This window comes from Rhinoraja longicauda, chromosome 15 (assembly GCF_053455715.1).
Source record: "Rhinoraja longicauda isolate Sanriku21f chromosome 15, sRhiLon1.1, whole genome shotgun sequence".
NCBI lineage: Eukaryota > Metazoa > Chordata > Chondrichthyes > Rajiformes > Arhynchobatidae > Rhinoraja > Rhinoraja longicauda.
The window spans coordinates 17,870,542-17,882,638 of NC_135967.1; the positions used below are offsets into that span (position 1 = coordinate 17,870,542).

The 12,097-nt window shown below is 49.9% G+C and overlaps 1 protein-coding gene across 2 annotated transcripts in view; it reads right to left on the reverse strand.

Moving 5' to 3' along the window:
- The window catches only part of LOC144600560 (fatty-acid amide hydrolase 2-like), a 48,602-nt gene that overhangs the window by 27,041 nt on the left and 9,464 nt on the right, over positions 1 to 12,097 (reverse strand). For both annotated transcript variants that reach the window (XR_013548155.1, XM_078412278.1), the window contains exons 3-4: positions 5,191 to 5,327; positions 822 to 1,031 (exon numbers count right to left, since the gene is read on the reverse strand). Coding sequence is in view for 1 of the 2 variants with exons in the window: in XM_078412278.1 (XP_078268404.1) it covers positions 822 to 1,031; positions 5,191 to 5,327 (347 nt within the window). In the remaining variant the exon portion in view is untranslated. The remainder of the gene's footprint in view (positions 1 to 821; positions 1,032 to 5,190; positions 5,328 to 12,097) is intronic.

Genomic DNA, 12,097 nt, shown 5'->3' on the forward strand with positions numbered 1-12,097 from the left:
CTTCCAGTTTCAGATTTCAAACTGGAAATTCTCATCAGCTGCGGATGCAAGGAGAAATCACTACCCGAAAGAGAATTTCCTTGTGTTCATGTATAATTTGAGCACTTCAAGCATGATAATTTGGTTTAGTAAATAGAGTTCCTGTATAGAATTTTTACGAGTAAGACAAAAGAAATGGCATGATAATTTGGTTGTTAATATTAACAAAATCAAAGTGCTTTCTGCATTATGAACACTGATTTTTAAATGCTTTCAGTAAATTGCCATTTGGATCCCTAGACTAAAAGGTTTAACAGCCTCACTCAAGAGATATTGGTCCTTAACCAATAACGCAACACCCCAACCTGTCTCTCCTGGTATATTGTTGCCACTCAGGCATTGCACTTGAGATATTTCCAATATAGACAAGGCAATCCTATCACCACTTAACAAAAACTGTCATTTAAGGATGATTTTTGGTCAGAATTATTGTGACCTAGATTTCAATAGAGTTCCTGTATAGAATTTGTACAGCAAGTAGACAAAAAATATTTCATGATCAGTCTAGATCTGGTTTGAAGTTTAGTTCCAGAAGTGAAGTGTTATCAAACACATCACTGAATTTACATTTGTCATGAAATTTCTTTGTATTTTGTGTTATTGGTAGCTTTTTGTGTTCTTACAATTGGTGAAAAATGTTACCATCAATGAGGGCTGAATGGAAACTGGGACATATACGCCATTGAGAAAAGTTTGAAAACTTTCAGTCTAACTCACGTCATCAAGCACGCAGTTGCTATAACAACAAAATACAATGGTGTTTCTCTGCTTGTAATACTTACCAGAGCTTCCACCCACAATGCGATCCACATTATATGGATTTCTGGTTGTCCCATATAAATTGTTACTCGATTCATACCACATGCACAGTTCACTGCAATTTGTAACACCTAAAGGAATGGCACCAGCTTTTCGAAGATTAGTGACAACTTCAGCATCGGTACGGGAAATTACATTCTTACGGCTTACAAGTCCGGAAGAATTAGGTGAACCTGGGAAAAGGTACAGAATTTTTTTAATACAGACTAAACAGTTGATAATACAATTAAAGTTTTCTCATAGATGGAAATATCATATAAAACGGTAAATTTGGTTACATATTTCACAGAACAAGTCTAGATACAAAGGAACTACTACTTTGAAAAGTATAGTTCAAACAGCTAAAGTATTTATTTAAAAATAACAAAAGTTGATTTATTTGGAAGATCATTGAATCGGCATCTTTCACACGTTCAAATCCAGTGAAAGTGATAAAGATTACTTTTTCTCTTTTTAAGCAAATGAATAAAGTTATGTCAGGTGGGTATCTGCTCTGCATAGGATCATCAATGTACTGTAAGCCCTCATTTTAACAAACCTCTTTAGAACAGATTTTGGTTATAGCGGTCTGACCAACTGCCAACTGTCCATGCCACCACTGGGTTGCACTGGCTCTCCTTCCGCTCACAGTACTGGCTGACCCGCACCGCTGGCTGCCACCGGCTCACGCCACTTCCCCAGCTGCTTACAGCGCCCTCTGCCGTGCCAACCCCGGCTTGTACCGTCCCGTCCCCCCGGCCACTTGCAGTGCCAGCTGCCTGCATACCATCCCTGACTCACGCTGCCTCCTCTGCTGGTTGCAGAACCGGCTGCCCCAATGTCACCCTCGATTTGCATCAGATCTATTGCTGCCACCTCTGCACATACAGCTTCCTTGGCCGCTTCCAAGCTGCGCCTGCTGCTCCCACCATTGACCCATATCTGCACTCCAGCCACCCGCGGGCCGCAACCATTGACCCTGCCGATGCTCACCTCTCCTCCAGCTGCCAAGGCCATCAACTCACTGGGATTCCATGCTCAGTTCCAGACCGAGAGTCTGAAGAAGGGTCTCGACCCAAAATATCACCTATCCACATTCTCCAGATGCTACCTGACGTGTTGAGTAACTCCAACACTCTGTGTCCTTTTGTGTATTTAGCAGCAACTGCAGTTGTTCCTTTCCACTACTTGCACAATGATAATACCTTACTCAGTTATAGCGGACAAATGGCAATAATGGATCTTCTGGAAGCTATTTGCTTTCCACAAGAAGTTGCTATTCGTAAATGCAAGGCATGCACAAAGGACGATACTTCAGAAGTACTGGAAACTGCAATGGCTGATCAGGCCGCTCGAGGGACTGCCTCATTAATCTCCCCTACAGGTGATCAGCCAAGCTTGAGATTCTAGATGAAGGTCTGAGCTCCTTTGAAGTTATCACTGGCAGACTCGTGTCACTGCCAGGAACCTTAGACTTGCAAAAAGCTGATTGTCATCTTATGAGTGATACTCTTTTGTAATACGAGCAAAAGCTATCAGTTCTGTCTCACAACAGGCGATAACGCACCAGAGGGAGGCCATATGGTCCCCGGTGTACTGGTCTATGTTAAGATGATTCAACAGGAACCATTGGGCTCTAAGTACGAAATACCTTTCCAGGTTCTACTGACCATGCAAGCTACGGTTAGGGCCCAGGGGAAGAAAGCCCGGATACACGCCTCTCATATTAAATGGGTCACTCAAGACCAAATGTCAATAACAAAAGAGAACGGAATGTATTTTGTAATGATGACTGCTTTCTTTTTTGTGTCGTGTGTTCCAATCTTTTTTATTTTACCCATAAGCCAGTCCACCAGTGTAAAACCAGAGAGTAACATGTCAATACCTTCCTGTACATGTCCCGCTCGTATGCCAAAGGAAATAATCTTTCCAGCTGCTGGGTGTGCACACATTTGTTGCTTTAGCAGTATGTTTGGGATCATTGTCTTGCTGTAGAATGAACCGCCGGCCAATGAGTTTTGAGGCATTTGTTTGAACTTGAGCAGATAGGATGTGTCTATACACTTCAGAATTCATTATGCTACTACCATCAGCAGTTGTATTATTAACGAAGATAAGTGAGCCAGTACCTTCAGCAGCCATACATGCCCAGGCCATGACACCCCCACCACCATGTTTCACAGATGAGGTTCTTTTTCAAGATTCAAGATTCAAGATAGCTTTATTGTCATCCAAATTGGACGAAATTCAGTCACCCACAGTCCAACAACAAAAGCATCAAAATAGGCATTAAAATTACACAACCCCCAAAACACACAAAAGAAACATCCATCAAGAAAACATCCATCACAGTGAGTCTCCTCCAGTCCTCCCCTCACTGTGATGGAAGGCCACAATGTCTTTTCCCTTCTCCTGCCGTCCTCTCCCGCGGTCAGGTTGTTGTGGTTGCAGGCCGCGCCGGACGGTCCGCAGCGGCCCGAGCCTAAGGCGAGTCGCAGCCGCTCCCGCAGCCTCCGAAGACGGCCGGCTCCGCCGATGATAAGTCCGATCCGGGGCGGGCGAACACGCTTCACCCAGAGTTGCGAATTTGTGGAATTCTCTGCCACAGAGGGCAGTGGAGACCAAATCACTGGATGGATTTAAGAGGGAGTTAGATAGAGCTCAAAGGGCTAGTGGAATCAAGGGATAGTGGAATCAAGGGATATGGGGAGAAGGCAGGCACGGGTTATTGATTGTGGATGATCAGCCATGATCACAATGAATGGCAGTGCTGGCTCGAAGGGCCGAATGGCCTCTTCCTGCACCTATTTTCTATGTTTTTATGTTTCTAGGTGGTATGCTTTGGATCTTGGGCAGTTCCTTCTCTCCTCCATACTTTGCTCTTGCTGTCATTCTGATATAAGTTAATCTTCGTCTCATCTGTCCACAGACCTTTTTCCAGAACTATGGTTGCTCTTTTAAGTATTTCTTGGCAAACTGTTACCTGGCCATCCTATTTTTGCGGCTAACCAGTGGTTTGCATTATGCAGTGTAGCCTCTGTATTTCTGTTCATGAAGTCTTCTGCGGACAGTGGTCATTGACAAATCCAAGCCTGACTTCTGAAGAGTGTTTTTGATCTGTTGGATAGATGTTTGAGGATTTTTCTTTATTATAGAGAGAATTCTTCGGTCATCAGCTGTGGAGGTCTTGCTTGGCCTGTCAGTCCCTTTGTGATTAGTAAGCTCACCAGTGCCATCTTTCTTAATGATGTTCCAAACAGTTGATTTTGGTAAACCTAAGGTTTGACTGATATCTCTAACAGTTTTATTCTTGTTTATCATTCTCATAATGGCTTCTTTGACTATCATTGGCACAACTTTGGTCCTCATGTTGATAAACAGCAATATAAGTTTCCAAAGGTGACGGAAAGACTGGAGGAAATACAAGGTGCTGAGAGATCTCTTATACCTGCATTAGGAGGCATTTAAACACACCTGAGCAATTACAAACACTGTGAAGCCATGTGTCCCAAACATCATGGTGTCCTGAAATGGGGGGACTATGTATAAACACAGCAAACATTTTATATTGTGAAACCAAAATGTATAAAAATACCCTTTAATAAAATCTGAAAATGTGCACTTTAACCACATGTGATTTTTTTCTGTTATGAATCTCAAATTGTGGAGTAGAGAGGCAAATAAATAAATGATGGGTCCTTGTCCCAAACATTATGGAAGGCACTGTATATTCAGTCTTTATTCTTTTAGTTGTAACTCCATTTTCTTTGTTTCGTTAGTTGTGATTTTAGTTCAGTTTTTAGTTGAGGTCTGCAAATATTTTAATGTTTTGCTCTGATGCTGTTCAACCATTATGCCTGAATAAAAAGTTTGAAATGCTGCTCCTGGACTCGGCAAATCATTGAGAATTCAGTCATCCTACAGTACTCCAAATGTCTTGTCCAGCTGTTACATGACATCCTATCCCCTTTAAAGAACCTCATTCAAGTCCCCTCTCAGCTTCTTCTGTTCCAAAATAAAATCCTATTTTATCTAATCTTTTCTCAAATCTAAAACTGTTCCCTGTTGGTAACGTCCTAATGAATTTCCCCTTAATCTTCTCCAGGAGGGTAACATTCTTTTTATAATATGGTCATCAATAGCGCACAAGCTGTGATCTAACTAGTGCTGAGCATAGTTCCGGACTGTTGGATTTGATAATTACTTTGTTTGTTATTTACAAAATGGGCAGCATCTAAACTGTTCAGATCACAGTGTGGGAGATAAAATGAACATTATTTTTTTTTTACCTAAACAAAAATGTGTCCAATTAATAACAAAAATACTGGCGAATACTTTAGTGTACTGACATACCCTCTAATGCAAATGCTTCTTTGACCGTGAAAGGAACACCAAGGTAAGGAACACTCTCTTCGAGTAATTTTTCATCTTCATTTCCTTCAGCAAGTCTTTTATCCACCTGCTGGGCCTCTTTCAAGGCAGCTGAAAACCTAGAGCAGCAATATGGTTTGAGGAAAAAATGTGATGGATATAAAAAGTCAATGTGATAGCTTCCTGATATGCAAGTCAAAATCTTAATCTTATGAAACCATGAAGAAAACATAATTTTAGTTTAGTTTAGAAATACAGCATGCAAGCAGAATCTTCGGCCCAGCACATCCAGTCAGCCATCAAACACCGATTCACGTCAATTCCATTGATCCACTTTCTTATCCATTCCTTGCACATTAGGGGAAATTTTACAGAGGCCAATTATTGTACAAACTTGCACATCTTTGGGATGTGGGAAGAAATCGGAGCACCCAGAGAAAACACACAAGGTCACATGGAGAAAGTGTAGACTCCACACAGACAGCATGAGGTTGGTATCAAACCCAGGTCTCTGGCACTATGAGCCAACAACTCCACCAAAGTAAGTTTAACATATCTATTAGTGATTCAGTCTGTAATTAAATCAAATACAATAACAACCATTGTTCAATAGCCAAACAAATATGTAGATTGCATATTTTACAATCTGTCCCAATTTGAAAGGCAGTTTGGAAACATTCAGAAGAGCTGAGATACTGGGAACAATTTGGATGGAAGAATTTTGGAAATTGGCATCAGAGTGGTTAAGAGGTTTACCTTTGGAGGAGAAAGATAGAGAATTTGTGAAAGCATCCAAGGATAGGATGTGATGGCATCACAGAGACGTTGAGTTGGTAGTGGGGAGAGGGGATGTGCAGGAGTAGTGATGGGAATGAGTATTAACAGTAGTGACAGCAGTGGATCTGGAGTATTTTTTGATCACCTTTTTAACAACGATTAGCATTTTCTGAGAGTACTTCCGCGATGGAAGATCTGCTTTCACATTGGCAATATCCTGCAATTGTTCCAAGTAAATCAGTCAAGAAAATCTTAATACAGTTGTGGCGCGTCGGTAGAGGCCCGAAATAAAGGCAAGGAGCCAGGTATTTTGGGGGCGTTAAGGTTTTAATAGTCGGTTATCAGACGGGTCGAGTCTGCCGGAATGGCTTCGCGCCCAAAACCTTGTCCTTATATCTCTAGTACCGGACCGCCCCCCTGGACTGGTCCATTCCCGTGCCGAGGGGTCGGTAGTGGTATGGCCCGACCCTTGGGAGCCGCCACAGGACCCCCCCCAGAACCGGAGGCACAAAGCGCACTGGTGGTCGCACAACCCGACCGGACCGCGTACGGTAATCGGTCGACAGAGAGGCCGGCGGAGGCACAGTTGGAGGGACAGGTGGTGGGTCCCGGAAGGGTGGGCGACCTCGTGGCCGAGGCTGGGCAACCCGCACCGGTTGGTCAATGTCTAAGTGGGCCGGCTTCAGGCGGTCAATTGACACGGCCTCCGGCCGGCCCCCCATGTCCAAGATAAAGGTTGTCCGTCCGTGCTCCAGCACCCGGTACGGGCCCTCATACGGCCTCTGGAGTGGTGTCCGGTGGGCGTCACGGCGCAGGAACACAAAGGCGCAGTCCCGGAGGGCCGATGGCACGTAAGAGCGGAATGTCCCATGGCGGGACGTCGGCACGGGTGCGAGCTTGCCAACTCGCTCTCGAAGGCGCTGTAGGGTGGATGAGGGCGGTTCCTCTCGCCCCGGCAACGAGGGCACGAACTCCCCAGGCACCGTGAGCGGGGACCCGTATACGAGCTCCGCTGACGATGAAACCAGGTCCTCCTTGGGCGCAGTCCGGATGCCCAGCAAGACCCATGGTAGCTCGTCCATCCAGTCGGGGCCGGAGAGTCGCGCCTTCAGCGTTATCTTCAGCTGCCGGTGGAACCTCTCCACCAGGCCGTTTGCCTGCGGGTGATAAGCTGTGGTGTGATGCAGCCGCACGCCCAACAGGTGGGCCATGGCCGACCACAGCTCGGAGGTGAACTGTGGCCCCCATCCGAGGAGATGACCACCGGCACCCCAAAGCGAGCAATCTAGTGGGCGGCCAACGCACGAGCGCATGTGGCTGTTGATGTATCGGCCAGCGGTATGGCCTCCGGCCACCGCGTGAAGCGGTCCACCACCGTGAGGAGGTGGGTGATGCCCCGGGACGGCGGGAGCGGGCCCACAATGTCCACGTGCAGGTGGTCGAAACGTCGGCAGGGTAGACCGATCTCTTGGAGTGGCGCCCGGACGTGGCGTTGAATCTTTGCCGTCTGGCACGGAATGCAGGTGCGGGCCCAGTGGCCAACCTGCTTGCGCAGACCGTGCCACATGAACCGCGCAGCTACCAGTGCGGTCGTCGCCCGGATGGATGGGTGAGCCAGCCCGTGGACCACGTCGAACACCCTCCGGCGCCACGCAGCCGGGACGATGGGGCACGGCTGACCTGCCGACACATCACACAGTATCGTCGCTCCTCCGGGGCCGAGGGGAACATCCTCAAGGTGGAGGCCAGAGATGGCAGTCCGGAAGGCGGGCATCTCCCCGTCCGTTAGCTGGGCCTCCGCCAGGGCAGAATAATCAATGCCGGGCGCCACTTCTAAAACGGCATTGATGGCGGGGCCACCCGATTTTCCTTCCCCTCGATGAAGCGGATGGAGGTAGTGAATTCAGAGATGTACGCCAACTGGCGCTGCTGTCGGGCAGACCATGGGTCGGGAGACCTTTGCCAGGGCGAACGTGAGCGGTTTGTGGTCCGTGTAAGCGGTGAACGGGCGGCCCTCCAGAAAATAGCGGAAGTGACGAATGGCCAGGTACAGGTCGAGGAGCTCGCGGTCGAAAGCGCTGTACTTCCTCTGGGCGTTGTTGAGGTGCCGGCTGAAGAAGGCCAGGGGGCGCCAACCCCCGTCCGTCAGTTGCTCCAGTACGGCACCAACCGCCAACTCTGAGGCGTCCACCGTAAGGGCTGTCGGGGCATCCTCCCGTGGGTGAACCAGCAGCACAGCCCGAGCCAGGGCCTCCTTTAAGTCGTCAAATGCCGTTACCGCCTCGTCGGTACATACGACGTTCTTACGCTTGCCCGCCAGCAGCTCGTATAGCGGCCGCATGATGTGGGCCGCGGATGGCAGGAACCGGTGATAAAAGGCCACCATGCCGACGAACTCCTGCAGGCCACGCACCGAGGACGGATGGGGAAACCGGCGGATGGCGTCTACTTTGTCCGGCAGGGGAACCGCGCCTTGCAGGTGGGCACAGTGCTCCTGCCGCGAGTGGCTTGCGAGGACACACGGTGGCCGAGAAAGTCGATTGTGGCCACGCCAAAGCGGCACTTGGCGAGGTTTATAGCCAACCCGTGCTCGCTGAGCCGCTGAAAGAGCTGCCGGAGGTGGGCACAGTGCTCCTGCCGCGAGTGGCTGGCTACCAACATGTCGTCAAGGTAGACAAACAGGAAATCCAGCCCGCGACACACGCCTTTCATTAATCGTTGGAATGACTGCGCGGCGTTCTTGAGGCCGAACGGCATCCGTACGAACTCGTAGAGTCCGAACGGCGTGATGATTGCCGTCTTGGGCACATCCTCCGGGTGGACCGGGATCTGGTTGTAACCTCGCACCAGATCCACCTTCGAGAATATCGTGGCCCCAGCCAAATGGGCGTTGAAGTCCTGGATGTGGGGCACGGGGTATCGGTCCTCGGCGGTAGCGACGTTCAGCCGCCGATAATCCCCGCAAGGTCTCCAGCCCCCGTTTGCCTTGGGGACCATGTGGAGTGGGGATGCCCATGGGCTGTTGGAAGGGCGGACGATCCCCAAGGACTCCATCGTGCGGAACTCCTGTCGTGCCAGGCGTAGCTTCTCAGGCGGCAGTCGGCGTGCTCGTGCGTGGAGGGGTGGACCGGTAGTTGTTATATAATGGAACACCCCATGCTTGGGGGTCGACGACCGGAATTGCGGGGCCATATCGGGAAACTCCGCCAGAACCCGAGCGAAATGGGAGTCCACGGACGACAGCGAGCGTACAATGGGCTCATTCAGCCGCAGCGCAATGGGCTCCATCGTGGCGGAGTGGACCAAGCGCTGCTGCCTGACGTCCACGAGGAGAGAATGAGCCCGCAGAAAGTCAGCCCCGAGCAACGGCTGGGAGACGTCGGCGATCGTGAACTGCCACGTGAAATGACTGGCGCCAAAAACGATGTGGACCGTGCGGACGCCATAAGTCTGAATGTGGCTCCCGTTTGCCGCGGTGAGGATGGGCCCCCGCTTCCCAGAACGAATGTCCAGCGGCGAAGGGGGCAGGACGCTCAGTTCCCCCCCGTTATCCACGAGGAAGCGGCCCCCGGAGCGCTGATCCCAGGCGAAGAGGCGGTGAATCTGGCCGGCCGCCGCGGGGACTATTGGCAACCGGCCCCGGCGTTTCCCGGGAACGTGCATGGCTGGCGGCATTGTTGGGCTGCCGCACCCCAGAGCTGGTGGTAATAACACCAGTACCTCCTGCTGGTGCTGGCTGGAGCCTGCTGGTGTGGGACTGCAGGTGCATGTGCGGGTGCAGGACCCGCAATGGCCACCGGGGGCAATCTCGCAGGCCTCCGGGGCATAGCTGTCACTCCTTCCACTGCTCCCCCGCCCGACCAGAGAAAATCGGGCGCTGTTTGAGTGACGTTTAGCACGCTGACGTCTTCACGGCGCGCCGCCCACAGCGCGTCCGCGCGCCTGCCGAGGGCCCGGGTGTCTGCAAAGGAGGCGTCGGTGAGCTGCAGGCGAATGTCGGCCGGCAGCAGGTGCAGGTACGTGTACTCAAACATCAGGCACGGTCTGTGCCCGTCGAGTAACGCGACCATCTCCTTCAGGAGGCTAGATGGGCGCCGGTCACCGAGGCCTGGCATGTGGAGGAGCCTTTCGGCCTGCTCCATTCAGGTTAGCCCGTAGGTTTGGAGCAGCAGCTCCTTAAGGGCTTCATATTTATCGTGGGCCGGGGGGTCCTGGAGGAACTCCGTTACCTCTTCGGCCGCGTCCTGGTCAAGTGCTCCCACCAGGTGGAAGAAACGGGTGTCATCGGATGTGATGCCCCGCAGTTGGAACTGGGCCTCCGCTTGGTAAAACCAAACGCGAGCCCGGGTGGTCCAGAAGGTCGGGAGCTTGATGCCTACCGCGTCGACAGCTGGGGCCTGGTCGGCCTGCGAGCTGGACGGGCGGTCGGCTTTTGCTCTTGTGCCCATCATACTATGAATGGGCCGTCGAGGTCATCAATGTGGCGCGTCAGTAGAGGCCCGAAATAAAGGCAAGGAGCCAGGTATTTTGGGGGCGTTAAGGTTTTAATAGTCGGTTATCAGACGGGTCGAGTCTGCCGGAATGGCTTTGCGCCCAAAACCTTGTCCTTATATCTCTAGTACCGGACCGCCCCCCTGGACTGGTCCATTCCCGTGCCGAGGGGTCGGTAGTGGTATGGCCCGACCCTTGGGAACCGCCACACAGTATTATAAAAAAATTATTTACAGCCAAAATAGTTGATTCTGTTCTTGACATCTCCCAATTTCTACATACAGGTCGACTGCTGATTTTCCAGCACCTTGGGTTTCAGAGCCTTTCTGGAATATCGATTTTGCTGGGCTAATTGAGATCATGGCCGTGGGGGCCGAGATACTGGCCTACAAAGTCTGCCACGGAAGTCGGCTATGGGAGGTCGGCCGGGCCAGACCGCAGATAGCAAATTTGACCCACTGATCGGCGCACAAGTATCAATGAGATTGAGATCGGCTGTCTAAGTGCCAAATTTTGGGGGGGAACTTATGGGGTGGTTTGGGGAATGGGGGGTATTTTATCTGGGTAAAAAGGCAGGTCCAAACCACCAGTCGCTGGAAAATCAGTGGTGGACCTGTACAACACTGTAAACAGTGGCTGGTTTTATCCTTACCTTAGGAAGGAAACTGTTCACGGTTTAGGCTCAGTTTAAGACTTTTTGGACGTAAGTGTTGTGAGCATAAATTTCTGTGTGCTCCCAATACATGGACTTGAAATTTTCACTGCCACCCCCATGCTCTTTTCCCTCTTTAAATGCTCATTGCCCAAAATTCCACGAGTAAATGTGAATGTTGCATATTTACAAAGTGGTTTGGTTTGGTTTGGGCGGCACGGTAGCGCAGCGATAGAGTTGCTGCTTTACAGCGAATGCAGCGCCGGAGACACAGGTTCGATCCTGACTACGGGTGCTGCACTGTAAGGAGTTTGTACGTTCTCCCCGTGACCTGCGTGGGTTTTCTCCGAGATCTTCGGTTTCCTCCCACACTCCAAAGACGTACAGGTATGTAGGTTAATTGGCTGGGTAAATGTAAAAATTGTCCCTAGTGGGTGTAGGATAGTGTTGATGTACGGGGATCACTGGGCGGCACGGACTTGGAGGGCCGAAAAGGCCTGTTTCCGGCTGTAGATATATGATGATATGATATGATAAGAAGGATCCAAAAGAGAATTTATTCATGTTTGCCAGGGATGTTGCCTGACCCGCTGAGCTACTCCAGCACTTTGTGCCTTTTGGTGTCATCTGCAAACTTACCAACCAACCCATGTCCAAGTCAAAATATATAAAAACATAGCACAAAAAGTAAGGAAATTTGTGTTTGGTAGATTATTTCTTTGTTGTAACAATGCTTCTTGGCAATAAATCTTATACTGTTGGAAAGCCTGTTTATTTCCCTTTTAAATGGTGCCACATTTGTAAGGAACATGCATTTGTGGGATGAGCAGCGGAGCTGAGTATGTGGGCTGCGCCCATGAAAAATCTGCCAAATCTTCTCTGCCAATGCCAAACAGCTTATTCTGCCATTGACTCTTGTTCGGTGTTGTTTGGTGGATTGGATAATTGAAGTCTGAAGAAACAAGACAT